General features: G+C 44.4%; 1 protein-coding gene across 7 annotated transcripts in view; it reads left to right on the top strand.

The window, feature by feature from the left end:
• TCTN3 (tectonic family member 3) overlaps positions 1 to 18,681 on the top strand; it is a 947,116-nt gene that overhangs the window by 418,286 nt on the left and 510,149 nt on the right. The window contains exon 13 of one of the 7 annotated variants that reach the window (XM_078652317.1): positions 7,767 to 7,881. The exons of the other annotated variants lie outside the window; for them this stretch is intronic. Within the exon in view, the coding sequence (XP_078508443.1) occupies positions 7,767 to 7,790 (24 nt within the window). The 3' untranslated portion in view covers positions 7,791 to 7,881. Of the gene's footprint in view, positions 1 to 7,766; positions 7,882 to 18,681 lie in introns of those variants that run through there. 7 annotated transcript variants of the gene reach the window in all.

Below are 18,681 nucleotides of genomic sequence, written 5' to 3'. Positions count from 1 at the left end.
AAATACCTGTCAGTTAATTCACAACATGGATCCCGGGCTGAACACAGCACCGAGACAGCCCTACTAAGTGTGACAGAACATCTCCGTACCATTCTAGACTCTGGCGGAACGGCAGCACTGATTTTACTTGACCTCAGTGCTGCCTTCGATACGGTGTCACACGAGGTTCTGCTGTCCAGGCTAAAGGAGGTCAGGATATCAGGACATGCCCTCGGCTGGTTCAGAGACTTTCTATCAGGCAGATCATTTCGAGTTTCCACCCCCCCTTACCTCTCCAAAGAATGCCCCATTGAGCAGGGTGTGCCCCAGGGGTGGGCTCTTAGCCCCACCCTGTTTAATGTGTATGTCCAACCCCTGGCTGAGGTAGCCAGGAGGCACGGAATGTCTCTTGTGTCCTACTCTGACGACACACAGCTGGTGGTGGCACTAAATGATGAAAGCGGCCACGGCGCCCAAAAATTCCAGCAAACTCTCGTTGACATCACAGAATGGATGACGGCGAACTACCTTCAGCTCAACGCCGGAAAAACGGAGGTGTTGCTGGTGGGAAAAAAGACAGACACTTGGGGGACCAACTGGTGGCCAGAAACCCTCGGCCAGCCGCCTGAACCTAAGGACTGCGTTAAAAACCTAGGAGTCTGGGTAGACTCTGCCCTAAGTTTTACCCACCATACAAAAAAAGTGGCTGCCACCTGCTTCGGCATTTTACGGAATCTTAGGCCTATCCTAGGATTTTTTGACCACCAAACCCGTCAGATGGTAGTCCAAGCGGCAATTCTCTCAAGGCTGGACTACGCCAGCTCCCTCCTGCTAGGAACTAACGTGGCAGAAAAAACTAGACTCCAGCGAGTCCAGAACGCCGCCGCCAGGGCTCGGGTAGGACTCCCCCGCCATATGTCAGTGGCTTGCGCCCTTACCAAACTCCACTGGCTTCCTATGGAGAAAAGGATTCACTTTAAAACGCTATGCCTAGCATTCAAAATCCTAAAAACGGCTTCTCCCCCATGCTCTGCCCACTCCTGTCAACCTACATCCCTCGACGTACTCTACGATCAGAAGGACAGAATCTAGCATCCGTACCTCGCATCAAACTAGCCAGAATGGGCGGCCGTTCATTTAGATATCTAGCCGCCAAACTTTGGAATGGCCTCCCAGTCCAGATCCGAGGGATCCAAGATCTGTTATCTTTCAGAAAAGCAATCAAAACACACCTCTTCTGTTAAACAGTACTCTCCCTTCTTTCTTCCCTTACCTTATCCTCCGTCCATCATTCCACTACTACATGCAGAGAGCGCCGGGACGCCCCTTCACTGGGGCAGCCGAGCGCATATAACATTAACATTAACAGTTGAGAGTAGATTTGAGGATTGAGATGTCGTGTGACGAAGACACCTTAAGGTACATTTCAGTGTCATCAGCATATAGATGATAAAGTATCCCAGAATTCCTTAAGAGATTACCCAATGGTTCCAAGTAAAGATTGAAAAGAGTGGGTGCGAGTATAGATCCTTGAGGGATGCCTTGACCTACCGTCATTGAAAACGAACGGCGGTTCGCTATTTTAATCACTTGCGATCTGTCTGAGAGGAATGAAGCAAACCATTTAAGCACTGCGCCTTCCAAGCCCATTCTCTGTTTTAAAGTGTTTATTATTATTATTATACTCATTTGTTAGGGGCAGAAAATCATCCCCAGGGGATCTCTCGGCACCAGAGAAGAGAATACCAATGAGCAGAATAATCCTAAAACAGCCAGGTCTTGAGCATTTTCTTAAATCGAGACAGATCTGCACAGGCCCGCATCTCCTCTGGAAGACTGTTCCAGTGGCTGGGGGCTAGATGGGAAAAAGCTTGACCACCCATTTTAGCCTTGTTTATTCTCCACGTGCAGAGCAGATTGCGATTACTGGATCTTAGCTGACGCACGTGTTGATACAGGACCAGTTTCTTTTTAAAATAGGCTGGCCCATTCCCCTGTAGAGACTTGAAGATCATACATAGCATTTTGAAACTGGCTCGTTTCCGAATAGGAAGCCAATGTAGTTGGCGTAGGAGAGGTAAAGAAGGGGTGCGCGCTGGTTTGTTGAGAGCGAGGCGCACTTCTGTATTTTGCACCACCTGTAATTTTGATAATAGGTCTTCCCTTATTCCAACCAGCAAAGAGTTGCCATAATCCAGTCGACTGACCAGGAGCGACTGAATGAGGGTTTTTCTTGCCAAAAGTGGGATCGAAGGGAAGATTTTTTTAGGCATCCACATTGTTCCGAAACAGGTGCCAGACAGCATTTTCACCTGTTCCTCCATTGATAGCGTATTATCCATCCTGATGCCTAGATTCTTCGCCCAGTATTTTGTGGAAGGTGCTTCTCCTAGCTCTGAAGGCCACCAGTCAGGGGTCCATAATTCCTCAGCCTTCCCAAACAGCAGTATCTCCGTTTTAATGGATTTAAGCTGTAGGAAATTCTTCCTTATCCATATTGCAATATTTTACATGCAGTTTTAAACTTTGATTTAGTTGCTGCAATGTCCTCCTCTATGGGGACAATCACCTGCGTGTCGTTAGCATACGATAGGGTCTCAAACCCACAGCCTCTGATGGTTTTGGCAAAAGGAGCCACATATACATTAAACAAGGTGGGACTTAGAATGGATCCCTGTGGGACTTCCCTATACACCAGTGTGGTCTGTGACACGAAGGAATCCAACTGAACGCATTGTGTTCTGTCGGATAGATAGCTTTGTATCCATTTGAAGGACATGCCTCTGACACTGATCCCTTGCAGCCTATCCAACAGGATCTTATGAGAGATGTTGTCAAAGGCTGCCAACAAATCAAGGAGGACTAGCATCACTAGGGTCCACCTGTCCAGTGACAGCCTTATGGTATCACTAATCTCCAGCAATGCAGCCTTAGTGCTATAAGAAGCACGGAAGCCGGACTGGGATGAGTCCAATCAATTATTTTGTTCCAAATAGCAGGAAAGATGCAGATTTATTAGTATTTCCATTATATTTGAGCAGCACGGGACGGAGAGATATCAGCCTATAGTTTAGGAGATAGTTGTGATTAACAATGTCAAAGGCTGCAGAAAGGTCAAGAAGAATCATAAGACAGAACTCCCCTGAGTCCAGTACATGCAGGGCATTGTCGATCACTTGCAGCAGTGCTGTTTCAGTGCTGCAGTATTGCATGAAACCAGATTGGAATTTGTTGAGAAGGTTGTTGTCCTTAATATGTAGGGAAAGTTGTTTCCCTACACATCTTTCTGTTATTTTCGCAAGAAAAGGGAGGTTGGTGATTGGGCGGAAGTTTTTGAGGTCGTTTGCATCAGCGGAGGTTTTTTCTTTTTTAGAAGTAGGGTAACCTGTCCTGTTTTAAGGGCAACAGGAAGGGAGCCTTGGCTGAGGAAGAGGTTAATCGGAGTGGTCCAATAGGAAAGAGTGTGGGTGTTGAAGTCAATGGCGATATTACTCGGGATGGGGTCGGAAGAATGGTTAGAGGGTTTCGTTTCAAGAATGCATTTGAGGAGGGCATCATTTTTAGAGATGACGTCAAAGTGCTGCCAAGTGACTAAGGATTTGCGCTCCTTTAGGGGGTAGGGTAATTGACCTGATCCACCAGTGATTTCCCTTTTTCATCAAATAATATACTGGCAGATGCATCAAAGTTATGTTTTGCGAGTCCTTAATAGCGAATTTTAAGGAATTGCTATTAAAGACTCGCAAAACGGGATGCATGTAGGAATCGCAATGTTATTAGCGATTCCTAAAAATTCCTTATTAGCGATTCGGTAATAGCTAATCGCTAATAAGGAATGGCATTCCCATTCATTCCTATGGGCCTAAAGGCCCATAGGAATGAATGGGAAAGCCATTCCTTATTAGCGATTAGCTATTACCGAATCGCTAATGTTCCGCTATTTCAAGGGTTCCAGGGTGTCCAAAGGACACCCTGTTGCACCCCTGAAATGGACCTGTGCACAAATGTTACACACACACATGCCCTAAGGGCATGTGTGTGCGCAACATGTTACTTTGAAAAATGCACAAAAGTGCATTTTTCAAAGTTTTAGCAAATTACCACGAAGTTCAACTTCATGGTAATTTGCTCCCCCTATTAGCGAATTCGCTATTTTTTTGGGTTTCATGCATTGCATTTAAGGAATCTCATTTTGGGATTCCTTAAATGCAAGAGCAATTTAAGGAATCGCTATTTAGAGATTCCTTAAATTGCGATTTCTGCATTTGGGATGATGCATCCCAAATGCAAAAATACCGGGAGCAAACGGCCAGGTTCTGAGAATCTGCCCGTTTGCTCCCGGTATTTTCTTTGATGCATCTGCCTGATAGTGAATTCTGCTGCTTTCTGTGGAGGATCGTCAGGCTTGAAGGTTGAGGAAGAGACGTTTGTATTTTTGATGAGGTCAAATAGTTTTTTGGGTCTGTTTTTGGTTGAGTCGAGTAGGTTTTTGAAGTGTGGCACTTTTTTCTGGCAGATGTGTTTGTGGTATTTTCATCTTGCTGAGCGCAGAATAGAGACATTAGTGGTGGATGGTGATTGTCTCCATTGTTTCTCCAGGAGTATCAGGTTCTTCCTTTCTGCATAAAGAGATTTATTGAACCATTGAGCAGAAGAAATAGGCCTTTTCTTTTTGCTTTGAAGTAGAGCAACATTATCAATTTTTACTGCAAGGCTGGAGAGGCATTGGGAGGTAAGATGGTTGACATCCGAATTAGGGCCTAATGTTGGAAGTGATAACATAGCAGAATCGCAAAGAATGTCCAGATCAATTTTTTTGGTGTTACGAAACCAAGTAGTAGTCCTTTTAAGTTGGCCAAGAGTTACAGAGTGAAAAAGGTGAAGAGAGAAGGGGATGAGGAAGTGGTCGGACCAGTGTACTGGAATAGGGACAACAATAGTTAGCATATCTGCTTTGGATATAACAGAGAACAAGGGTCCTAGTAGTAAGAGAGCAAAATATCATACAATAAATTTATAGACTAGAGTCAGTGCTATAAATTAAATCTGTGTGCCCAGCCGGGCAACGGATATTTATTTTGTAATGGATGTAGTAATAAAAACCACAGTTGACATACAAACAAGTGATAGGGCACAGTCCTGTACCTATCATTCAAAGCAACAAATTAAAAATAGAAAAAGAATGGAGTGAAAGTAAAGGAAAGAAATAACAGGCAAAAAGCGAGGGAGGCAATTTTTGTGGCTTGCAAACGATTACATGACATGGCAAGCTCGCAATTACAGTTACTACAATTGATTTAACGCAATGGTCACATATGTAGCACTGTATTTAAAAAGTCGACGTTTCGATCCCCTGGCTGCTAATAAACCGGGATCATCATCAGGACTATTGTAATTAATTGCCTGGTTTGGTTCCAACCTGTTGAATAAAGGGGGAAGAAATAAGGAGAAGTGCAAAGAGGCAGTCAGGATGGTTTTCTTGAACAAAAATAATAATAATAAAGTTGGGCAGCATGTCAATACGCCTAGTCCACACATCCATGTCAAACTTTAAATAAAAAGAGCTCTATGAGAGCGTGTTCAGCCAGACTCATGCGAAAAAAGTGCTTGATCCAGGTGTCATGAAAATGACGGCGCAGTGCGAATTTGTAATACGGCGCAGTGAGAAGACTCTTGTGGTGATATACAACGGTTTTGAGACTCAGCGTTGGAATTGTGAATCAGGATTATGGCACAGTGACCTGTATAGTTTGGTGACATTATTCTTGAGAGAAAGTCTGAGGTACGAGTGCGGAATGGGAGCATTAACGGCGTTTGTGCTATATTAACGATTGGAAGGATGTGACAGAACGGGCTGATTAAACAGGCAAGCATGCATAGTCATGCTTAGAAATACTAACCACGTTGGATTGGAATGAGGCTGCTGGCGTTGGGAGCCACACAGCTTGGAAAGGATTTCGAGGTTTGGCGGTTGCGAGGTACAGGAGAATTCCTAATGAAAAGGGGTGTATACAGTGATTAGTGCGGTGAGTGGTGTTGGCTGGGGCGGCGAGTACACTCAGAGTTCAACATACCTGAGTGATGTTGGATACAAGTACAGAGAACAGAGCTGAAGACTGGACTACTTTGCTTTGACTGTTCAAACTATGGCAGATGGATGTATCTTGACTAGATACCCCCCCTCCCCTGTGTTGTCGCAGCAACTCGGAAGTTTAATAACATCTTCATAAGTTCCAGACACAAATGCTTTATTAACTGTTTTATTAATGCATATAAGTATGGAAAAACAATGACAGAAATGTAGTAATCAAACCCATCTTCATGAGTACCAGACACAAATGCTTTATTTACTTTTTTATTAATGCATACAAGTATGGAAAAACAATGACAGAAATGGAGTAACCAAAATGCAGAAATGTAAATTTGTTACCATGTCACTGAGTAGTCCAATATATGTCACTTAACAGCACATTCACTGCGGTAATAATCACTCACTGCACTTTCTCACCACCACTCCAAGATGGCGGGACCCCGTCCCAATGCCCAAAATGGCCGCCATTGCCATGAACTCGTGGAGTCCGCCCTCTGTTTTCAGGGCACCCTATTACAGGCACTTGCCCCAGTCCACACAGTCGTTATCCAGCATAGCTGCAAGAAGGTGAGACCATCGCGCCATCACCTTGCTGCATATCCTGAATCACTGCAGGTAAGCGCTACCCCTGACGCAGTCAAGGGCTCCAGCACGAGATACCACCCTTTCAGGGCCCATTTCCCTCACCAAATCCCCCTTCTTCCTTAGGGCATCTCCCCACTGAGGGACGCCCGTTGAACACAGAGCACGCACATCGGAGTCCCCTCGCGGCTCGTAATAACTCTGGAACTGGCCCGCGGCTCCTTAAGAACATTGGGCTCTCCCAGAGCCAGCCAGGAACAAGTACGGCCGTACTTGTATCCAACATCACTCAAGTACGTTGAACTCTGAGTGTACTCGCCGCCCCAGCCAATACCACTCACTGCACTAATCACTGTATACACCCCTTTTCATTAGGAATTCTCCTGTACCTCGCAACCGCCAAACCTCGAAACCCTTTCCAAGCTTTGTGGCTCCCAACGCCAGCAGCCTCATTCCAATCCAACGTGGTTACTATTTCTAAGCATGACTATGCATGCTTGCCTGTTTAATCAACCTGTTCTGTCACATCCTTCCAATCGTTAATATAGCACAAACGCCGTTAATGCTCCCATTCCGCACTCGTACCTCAGACTTTCTCTCAAGAATAATGTCACCAGCCTGGGGATATATGTAGACTACTGTGACTGACCGAATCAAAAGTTGTGCACACAGCGGACAGTGGCGGAATGTTGACGCCCTGCCGACTGCTGAAATAACTTGCTGTTTATCCTTACAGATGCAACAATAGAAATACATTTTTTAAAAAAAAGAATAATGTCACCAAATATACAGGTCACGGCGCCATAATCCTGATTCACAATTCCAACGCTGAGTCTCAAAACCGTTGTATATCACCACAAGAGTCTTCTCACTGTGCCGTATTACAAATTCGCACTGCGCCGTAATTTTCATGACACCTGGATCAACCACTTTTTTCTCATGAGTCTGGCTGAACACGCTCTCATAGAGCTCTTTTTATTTAAAGTTTGACATGGATGTGTGGACTAGGCGTATTGACATGTTGCCCAACTTTATTATTATTATTTTTGTTCAAGGATACCATCCTGACTGTCTCTTTGCACTTCTCCTTATTTCTTCCCCCTTTATTCAACAGGTTGGAACCAAACCAGTCAATTAATTACAATAGTCCTGATGATGATCCCGGTTTATTAGGAGCCAGGGGATCGAAACGTCGACTTTTTAAATACAGTGCTACATATGTGACCATTGCGTTAAATCAATTGTAGTAACTGTAATTGCGAGCTTGCTATGTCATGTAATCGTTTGCAAGCCACAACAATTGGCTCCCTCGCTTTTTGCCTGTTATTTCTTTCCTTTACTTTCACTCCATTCTTTTTCTATTTTTAATTTGTTGCTTTGAATGATAGGTACAGGACTGTGCCCTATCACTTGTTTGTATGTCAACTGTGGTTCTTATTACTGCATCCATTACAAAATAAATATCCGTTGCCAGGCTGGGCATACAGATTTAATTTATAGCACTGACTCTAGTCTATAAATGTATTGTATGATATTGTGCTCCCTTACTACTAGGACCCTTGTTCTTTATAGAACGTGATTACCCATGGTCCTAGTTTACCCATTGGGCCCCCTTGTGTTTTGTAAAAAGACTTTAGCGCAATCGCCGGATTGCAAGGGTTTTTACCCTCTCCCAACCACTGGGTTTGGGCCCTCCTAGTACCTCCTTCTAAATCCCTCGCACCCTCCTACGACTCCACTTTTTCAAAAACCCTTCCTAACCTAACCTCAGCAGCGCAGCATGTCAAAATTTGCTTCTTTGTACACTGACGATTACATTAAACACCTCTGTTCTGGCCCTTCACTTCTGTCTGACACTCCTGAAGTCCCTAACCAAGCTAACACGTCAATCCCAGACCAACTTGAAAAATTACGTAAAAAACAAGTCTGTCTGCAATTAATGGTCCTTTTGTTAACGGACTACCTTAAGGCAGAAGTCATTCCTTTAGGCTTACAGGTCCGCAACATCCCAGGCATCTTTACAGATAACCCCAAATATACTTCAAATTTCAGTTATATAGGGACAACATGTTCTAGACACTGGCTAGTGTTAGGGATCGACATAGCTACTGAGACCTTAAAAGAACTTGAGATAGAAATTGCCGATATCTTGAAACACATTCAGGATTCAAATCCCCCGCAGACAATAAAAAACTCTTAGATCAAGTAGAAAAGACGATCGCTGATTTCCATCGTATTGAACAAAACAAAAAGGCAAACAAAATTAAGAAAGATATAAAGTCATATAACATAGAAACCACCTACCCCTACTTACAAAAAGACTATTACACCAATAGGGCTTACTCTAATACCCAATATAACAGAACTTGGGGGAGATTTAACAGACGCCAGAACTTGGTCGGGCTCTCCGATACATCTGCCGAATCTTCAGACAGTTCGGACGCAGGGGAAGGTATCAGCGCAAATAGAGGAGGGGGGCACACCAAAACACTAGTGCTTTTTTACAGAGGGGCCATCGAGGCACCCCACAACGAGGCAGGGTCAAGAAACCCCAACGATAGCACAACCCCCCGGGAGAGCGCAGGACCAGGAACAACTTCTACCAGTGGTAGAACTAACTGCTCCACTGGTCGAACCTATCCCTATTTTTAACTTATCCAACTACTTACTAGAACATGACGAACTTTCTCTTTTGAAAAAGGGACTATCCTTTGTCCCTACCATCCGCCCCAATTTTATGGAGTTGCAGACTGAATTGCTCAGGTTTTTCAGACGCATCCGCCTGAAAGCCTTTTTCCAAATACATCCGACACCAGAGCCCACAGCCCACACTCCCTTCCACCCACCATCGACGTTCTTGCCATCTGCAGGAATGATACCCCCTGAAGTACTAACTTTCGAAAAAATGGTCCTTAAAGACCTATCGGCTCTACAAAACCAAAAAAGATTCATACCATACAACATCTCACTCAAAGAAAAGTTAGCTATCAGTACACTAAAATGCAACGAGAGTCTAGTAATAAAAAGAGCAGACAAAGGTGGAGGAATAGTTTTACAGGAAAAGGATGCATAAACCACTGAAATCCAAAGACAACTGGATAATAGGGACCACTACACTAGATTAGCAGATAATCCCACAAAGGAAATTCAGAGCCTTATTCTAAAGATCACCTCTGATGCCCTCAATGAAGGCTTCCTCACAAAGAAAGAATTCAATTTTCTAAACGTAAAATGTACACGAACACCAGTAATTGACACGTTACCTAAGATCCACAAAAATGCAACTAACCCTCCTGGCCGTCCCATTGTTTCAGCTTGTGGATCGATTCTGGAACCTCTGGGAGCTTTTGTAGACTATTTCATCAAGGAATTTGTTCCCCCTACCAAATGTTTTGTTAGTGACTTGATGGCGATGATCAACCTAATCACCCTTTTGATCCTGCCACTGACACCCTGTGTACAATGGACGTTGAGTCCTTATACACAAACATTCCCCAGACGGCTGCACTACTTGTGATTAAAAGAGTCCTCGACACCCGACCACGTCCCCATGCTATACCCAGCACTTTCATCTTACAGTTGCTTGAGATCTGTTTGACTAGGAATTTCTTCCTATTCAACAACATCTTCTATCAACAAATAAAGGGTACGTCCATGGGCGCTATTTTTGCCCCAAATTTGGCCATACTCTTCATGGATGAAATCGAAATGAGAGTGATTCTTACACCTTCTAATCCATTCTTCCAGGGGATTGGATTTTGGCGCAGATACATTGATGACGTCTTCATTTTATGGAGACTCGACGTCAATGTACTGCGCTACTTTCTCCACTGGATGAATAACAATTGTTCTGGTTTGAGATTTACAATTACTTTTGATAAAGCCTCCATTGACTTTTTGGATTTGACCATATTCCACCAGGACGGGGAGCTACTCACACACCTTTTTAGGAAACCAACCGAGAGAAACACACTCCTGGCATACACTGGCAACCATCCCAGGGCCCTTCGTGACTCCCTTCCATACTCCCAATTCCTTAGAATTAGGAGGAATTGTTCCTGTAAGGAAGACTATTTCAGGGAAGGTGCTGTTTTATCATCCAAGCTAAAATATCGGGGCTACCCTCGCAGAATTGTGAAGAATGCATTAAAAAGGGCTTGGTACTGTCCGAGGGAAACACTGATAGTCCCCAAAGCAAAAAAGGAACTTGAACGGATACCATGTGTAACCACATTCTCCCCCTTGTCCAACAAATTGCGCAAAATGATATTGCACCATTGGCCCATCATCAATGCCGGGGTCTTGAGCATAGACAAACCCTTGTTTGCTTTCAAAAAAAGTAAAAATCTAAAAGACCACCTAGTTAGAGCAGCCTTGCCCACCATAAAACAATCTAGTACTCTTGAATCTGCATGGGGGCTGTCCCCCATCATTGGGCACTTTAAGTGTGGGGGTTGCATTGTATGTGAATTCACAATTGAGGGCAAATCTGTGACATTCAATAACATCACATCTGATTGTAATTATTTTTCCAATTGCAATACATACAATGTCATTTATTTAATTCATTGTCCGTGCAATAAAGTTTATATCGGCCAAACAACGCAGAAAATCAAAACACGCATCAGCCAACACAGAAGCCGAATCAGATGCAGGACTCCCAATGTCCCATTGGTGGACCACTTCACTAATGCTAACCACAATGAAGATGACATCAGATGGACAGTTTTGAAAGCATTGACTCTACCACAAAGAGGTGGCAACATGACTACCTTGTTGAACAAGGAGGAACTCAAATATATCATTTTGTTTGACTCAATGCAGAACGGCCTTAACAGAGCTGAAGACTGGACTACTCTGCTTTGACTGTTCAAACTATGGCAGATGGATGTATCTTGACTAGATACTCCCCCCTCACCTGTGTTGTCGCAGCAACTCGGAAGTTTAATAACATCTTCATAAGTACCAGACACAAATGCTTTATTAACTGTTTTATTAATGCATATAAGTATGGAAAAACAATGACAGAAATGTAGTAACCAAACCCATCTTCATGAGTACCAGACACAAATGCTTTATTTACTTTTTTAATAATACATACAAGTATGGAAAAACAATGACCGAAATGGAGTAACCAAAATGCAGAAATGTAAATTTGTTACCATGTCACTGAGTAGTCCAATATATGTCACTTAACAGCACATTCACTGCGGTAATAATCACTCACTGCACTTTCTCACCACCACTCCAAGATGGCGGGACCTCGTCCCAATGCCCAAAATGGCCGCCATTGCCATGAACTCGTGGAGTCCCCCTCTGTTACTAGGGCACCCTATTACAGGCACTCGCCCCAGTCCACACAGTCGTTATCCAGCATAGCTGCAAGAAGGTGAGACCATCGCGCCATCACCTTGCCGCATATCCTGAATCACTGCAGGTAAGCGCTACCCCTGACGCAGTCAAGGGCTCCAGCACGAGATTCCACCCTTTCAGGGGCCATTTCCCTCACCAAATCCCCCTTCTTCCTTAGGGCATCTCCCCACTGAGGGACGCCCGTTGAACACAGAGCACGCACATCGGAGTCCCCTCGCGCTCGTAATAACTCTAGAACCGGACCGCGGCTCCTTAAGAACATTGGGCTCTCCCAGAGCCAGCCAGGAACAAGTACGGCCGTACTTGTATCCAACATCACTCAGGTACGTTGAACTCTGAGCGTACTCGCCGCCTCAGCCAATACCACTCACCGCACTAATCACTGTATACACCCCTTTTCATTAGGAATTCTCCTGTACCTCGCAACCGCCAAACCTCGAAACCCTTTCCAAGCTGTGTGGCTCCCAACGCCAGCAGCCTCATTCCAATCCAACGTGGTTAGTATTTCTAAGCATGACTATGCATGCTTGCCTGTTTAATCAGCCCGTTCTGTCACATCCTTCCAATCGTTAATATAGCACAAACGCAGTTAATGCTCCCATTCCGCACTCGTACCTCAGACTTTCTCTCAAGAATAATGTCACCAAACTATACAGGTCACTGCGCCATAATCCTGATTCACAATTCCAACGCTGAGTCTCAAAACCGTTGTATATCACCACAAGAGTCTTCTCACTGCGCCGTATTACAAATTCCCACTGCGCCGTAATTTTCATGACACCTGGATCAACCACTTTTTTCGCATGAGTCTGGCTGAACACGCTCTCATAGAGCTCTTTTTATTTAAAGTTTGACATGGGTGTGTGGAGTAGGCGTATTGACATGCTGCCCAACTTTATTATTATTATTTTTGTTCAAGGATACCATCCTGACTGTCTCTTTGCACTTCTCCTTATTTCTTCCCCTTTATTCAACAGGTTGGAACCAAACCAGTCAATTAATTACAATAGTCCTGATGATGATCCCGGTTTATTAGGAGCCAGGGGATCGAAACGTCGACTTTTTAAATACAGTGCTACATATGTGACCATTGCGTTAAATCAATTGTAGTAACTGTAATTGCGAGCTTGCTATGTCATGTAATCGTTTGCAAGCCACAAAAATTGGCTCCCTCGCTTTTTGCCTGTTATTTCTTTCCTTTACTTTCACTCCATTCTTTTTCTATTTTTAATTGGTTGCTTTGAATGATAGGTACAGGACTGTGCCCTATCACATGTTTGTATGTCAACTGTGGTTCTTATTACTACATCACAAAATAAATATCCGTTGCCCGACTGGGCATACAGATTTAATTTATAGCACTGACTCTAGTATGATATTGTGCTCCCTTACTACTAGGACCCTTGTTCTTTATAGTATGTGATTACCCATGGTCTTAGTTTACCCATTGGGTCCCCTTGTGTTTTTGTAAAAAAAAAAAATGGATATAACAAAGTCAAGAATTAAGCCCTTCGAGTGTGTGGTTCCGTGCAGTGTTGGTTGAGATCATTAGCTAAGAGAATAGTGGCAAGCCTATTGGCAGCTGAGTCTTCCAAGGAGCCCCAGTGGGGATTAAAGTCTCCTAGAAAATCTGTCTGTCACTTTGAGAGTATTGGCCGCTAGTGTATTTTTTTTCTAAAGAGGGTAGGTCTGAGCACAGAACGTTGTGAGGATCGATGGGTTCCAGGGGAAGTGTAATTGGCGAGGGTGGGTGGTGAGAGGTGGGGGTGAGGAAGGAGTAATGGGGTGCCGGAGTGAAAGGTGGAGGTAGATGGTGGCTGAAGGAAGTTGTTGGTGCAACTGAGGTGGAAAGAGAGTTTTCTTTTCAGCTGTTGAACAGAGGAGAAGAGTTGAGTTCAAAGTTAGGAGGAGATGGGTGTGGGAAATGGAGGAAGGGCAGAATGTGGGGAGGGGAAAGAGGGGAGACATGAGAGAAAGGTGGAGATAGATTGTGGTTGAAGAAAGTTGTCGGTGCATCTGAGGTGGAAAGAGAATTATCATTGCAGCTGTTCAACAGAGGAGAATAATTTAGTTCAAATTTAGGAGGAAATGGGTGTGGAAAATAGAAGGAGGGCAGAATGCGGGAGGGGAAGGTGGGGAGTCATGGCATGGCAGGAGGTTAGGGGGAAAGAAATGGGAAGGGGCTGGAGAGGTCCCGTGTGCTAGAAGAGGTGAATGGAAGGGGGCTGGCACCAGATAGAACAGTGGGATTGACGTAGAGGGTAGCTGAAGGGAGAGTATGGTTCTACTAGGCCATGGGGAGAGAAAAGGAAGAGATTGCCAGGGGGGATACATGGTTGAGCAGCAATAATGGAGAGAAGGGAGGCTGAAGAGAGAAGAAAGAGGTTTGTGCAGGGGAAAAGGGGGAAGGTATGCAGAGTAGACTGGGAAATCAAGCTGTTGGAAAGATAGATTTAAAAGGGGGTGGTGGGTTGGGATAAGTGGGAGGAGGCTACTATGGCATTCCAGGATGGTGCAGAGGGGAAAGGGAGAGTGTTAGCCATAGGTAGGGCTGATGTGTTGAGGGTAACGTCCAATTTGGAAGGGGGAAGATTGAGAGAAGAGGGGGCAGTAGAGAAGGGGGCAAAGGGTCAGCTAAGGGGGAGGCCTCCCGTTAGGGCGGCCTATTGGAGTTCAAGTGGGTCAGGGGAAGAGATTGAAAGTGAAGGGATGAGTTAGATGAAGAATCAAGGGAGATCGAGGTCGCAGGGGTGGGGGGAAGGGAAGAGGTGGTCAAAAAGAGAGAGACAGGTGTCTTTTGCTTGAATCAAGACAGTAACATTGTTATAGAGATAATGAGTGAGCCATTAAAACAAGAAGAGGGGAAGATTTTTAGCTGTTGCCCATGTTGGATAGAGGAGGAGGAGGTGACGTTGAAGGAGTTATAGAAGCTGGTGGATCAGGAAGGGATGTCTTGAGTTAAGAAAATGAAATGAGCTTTGAGCCTCCCATAACAACCACTAAGAAATTGGTCAACAAAGAGGGAATCTGGAAATTTTTCAAGGGCGTTATGTTTGAACCGTTTAGCTGAAGTTTTGGACAAATTAGGGGGAATAAATGATCTTGAAGCAGTTAACTCCAGACTTAGCTAGCTTGGTTGCCATAGTTGGAGAATGAGTGACATTAGGGTAGTGAATAGAAGTGCTAGAAGGAGAAGGCACATATTCTGGGGATGAAGTGAATTTTACAATTACTGTGAAGTAAAGAGGCATCAGGGTTAGCAGGCAAAAGTAACTGGTCCATCCAAACAATTACTGCAGCATCAGGATGCAATATTTGACCCTCAGTACTGTGATCGGGGGACAGGGTCACACAAGGTGTTGATTCATGACGACTATTTGGGATCACCTCTATAATCAGTGACCAAAGTGGGGAAGGAGACCAAAATTGAACCACTCTTGTAGAGGCAACAGTATGGACTGAATGACTGTGCATTGGATGCATGTTAGGAACACTGAAGTACGGTTATCAACGTAGAGTAGTTAGATTTGTCCCGTATGTACAAGGCAAGGAGATGTTTTTGGTGGAAAGATGTTCTGAGGACACCTGTCGGGATCATATCTGCAAAGGTCGTTCTTTGGCCGCCATTTGGTCCAGGCGAAATAATCTTGGTGTAGGGGTGACATATAAGTTTTAAGTGTAGTGACCTATAGATATATTGTACCTATATCTAAAGTAAGTGGTGCAAGCACCAACTTACCCAGGGTGCAATATCAGACCAGTAGTTTCATTTTGCATGGCCTCTCAGGGGTGACATAATACATGTTTCAGCCCATGGAATGCCTCTGGGGTACCTATGCCCTGGGTACATGGTACCATATACTAGGGGCTCATAAGGGTACCTCAGTATCCAATCTGGAGTGTACCAAAGTACACGTCTAACAGTTTTAAAGGAGAAAGCAGATAGACTGGGGTCGTGATTAGCAGAATCCGGGAAACAACACTTACAACGCAACTATCACAACGCACACCGTTACAACGCACACCATTACAACGCAGGATCCGTTACAACGCATGCCTTTACAACGCATGACATTACATAGCAGATGCTATTACAACGCATGCCATTACAACGTAAGTATTGGTAAGTATGTTATTTTTTAAAATCATTTTTTTTTTAAATGTAAATTTAGTTTTGGGTTATGGGGTACAGGGGTATTTTTAGGTTTCAGGGCTAGGTATGGGTTTTGGGGTACAGGGGTATTTTTAGGTTTCAGGGTTAGGTTTGGGTTTTGGGGTACAGGGGTATTTTTAGGTTTCAGGGCTAGGTTTGGGTGTTGGGGTACAGGGGTATTTTTAGGTTTCAGGGTTAGGTTTGGGTTTTGGGGTACTGGGGTATTTTTAGGTTTCAGGGCTAGGTTTGGGTTTTGGGGTACAGGGGTATTTTTAGGTTTCAGGGTTAGGTTTGGGTTTTGGGGTACAGGGGTATTTTTAGGTTTCAGGGCTAGGTTTGGGTTTTGGGGTACAGGGGTATTTTTAGGTTTCAGGGCTAGGTTTGGGTTTTGGGGTACAGGGGTATTTTTAGGTTTCAGGGTTAGGTTTGGGTTTTGGGGTACAGGGGTATTTTTAGGTTTCAGGGCTAGGTTTGGGTTTTGGGGTACAGGGGTATTTTTAGGTTTCAGGGCTAGGTTTGGGTTTTGGGGTACAGGGGTATTTTTAGGTTTCAGGGTTAGGTTTGGATTTTGGGGTACAGGGGTATTTTTAGGTTTCAGGGCTAGGTTTGGGTTTTGGGATACAGGGGTATTTTTAGGTTTCAGGGTTAGGTTTGGGTTTTGGGGTACAGGGGTATTTTTAGGTTTCAGGGCTAGGTTTGGGTTTTGGGGTACAAGGGTATTTTTAGGTTTCAGGGCTAGGTTTGAGTTTTGGGGTACAGGGGTATTTTTAGATTTCAGGACTAGGTTTGGGTTTTGGGGTACAGGGGTATTTTTAGGTTTCAGGGTTAGGTTTGGGTTTTGGGGTACAGGGGTATTTTTAGGTTTCAGGGCTAAGTATGGGTTTTGGGGTACAGGGATATTTTTAGGTTTCAAGGATAGGTATGGGTTATGGGGTACATGGGTATTTTAAGGGTTCAGGGTAACGGGTATTTTTAGGGTTCATTTTTTAAATAAATAATTTTAAATAATTTAAATAATTAATTTTAATATTTTTATTATTTTTTAATATTAGTTCTTTAATAATAATAGTTTTTTTTTTAAATAAACTATTTTTTAAAGTATATATATTTACAAATTAATTATTAAAAAATAATTTAATTTATTAAATTAAATAAATTTTAATAAATTACATTTTTTTTAAAAATAATATACTTACATATACTTACGTTGTAATGGCATGCGTTGTAATAGCATCTGCTATGTAATGGCATGCGTTGTAAAAGTATTCGTTGTAAATGTATCTGCGTTGTAAAAATTGCGTTGTAACGGTGTGCGTTGTAAATGTTCGCGATGTAACGTCATACATCCGCAGAATCCCAGTCAGACTAGTCAAAAACAGTGTAACCTCCAGAAAAAAGTGTGGGTAACCATAAGAATCAGATCCTACTTTCCTACACTGCTGAGTGGGTTGGAGAGGTGACCAGTTGTTTGAATCCGATGATGGTGAGGTTCTCCAGTAGGGATGCAGCATTGTGGTCGTCATGGTTATCCAGGTAGAAATTGAGGTTGCCGAGGAACATGTAGTCTGTTGAGGCAAGAGCGTGGTGTGCGATGAAGTCGGCTATGGCTTCTCTGAAGGGGTGGGGTCCAGAAAGTCTGTAGACAAGGGTGCCTGGGAGGGTTGTCTTTGGGTTGGTCTGGATCTGGAAGTGGAGTTGTTCCATGTTGGGTGAGTGGTCATCGGAGCTGGTTGTGAGGCGGAGGGTGTTTTTGTTTATGAAGGCGATGCCTCCTCCTGGTCAGTTGGTGCGGTCCTTGTGGATGATTTTGTAACCTTCTGAGATGGCGGTTCCGATGTCCAGGTCTGAGGTGGGGTTCATCCATGTTTCTGTGAAGAAGGCGACTTCGGGAGAGATGGAGTTGAGCAGGTCCCAGAGCTCCACAGCGTGTCTATTGAGGGAGCGGGTGTTGAGGCAGAGGTAGCTGAGGTGGTCGGGGTAGGTTCTTGTAGGTCGTGCAGTTAGTGGGTCTGGTGCAGAGGCAGGCAAAGGTGAGGTTGCAATTGCGGCTGGTGAATGGGCCCTGGTGTCATTCGGCTGCGCAATGTGGCAGGTGGTAGAGGGTGCTGGCGACATATTGGTGGCAGACCAGGAACGAGGGTCTGTGGCGCCAGGCATGGTCCAGGCGCCGACCGGGGCAGACGGGCTTGCCTTTGGCATGGCCAACAACAGCCGCCATTAAATAGTGTTGGGGAGTGGGAGAGCCAGACATCTGAAGGCGAGAAGTGGTTCTGGAGTGGGGATGGGCCACGGGAGACGAGCTGCTCCAAGGGCGAGAAGGACAGAAAAGGCACAGAGAGGAGAAATAGAGGAATTAGAAAAGTGAAAATAGCAAAAAGTAGGAAAAGAGCATTAAAGCAAAAGGCAACAACAGCAGAAACACGAGAGAAACAGGAAAGCAGAGAGACTCACCACTGGACCACCAGGGACGAAGCGCATGGAGGTGCCTGCGGTTGGAGGAGGG

The sequence above is a fragment of the Lissotriton helveticus genome, chromosome 7 (genome assembly GCF_964261635.1).
Source record: "Lissotriton helveticus chromosome 7, aLisHel1.1, whole genome shotgun sequence".
Classification (NCBI taxonomy): Eukaryota; Metazoa; Chordata; class Amphibia; order Caudata; family Salamandridae; genus Lissotriton; species Lissotriton helveticus.
This window is presented reverse-complemented; position numbering and strand designations above follow the sequence as displayed.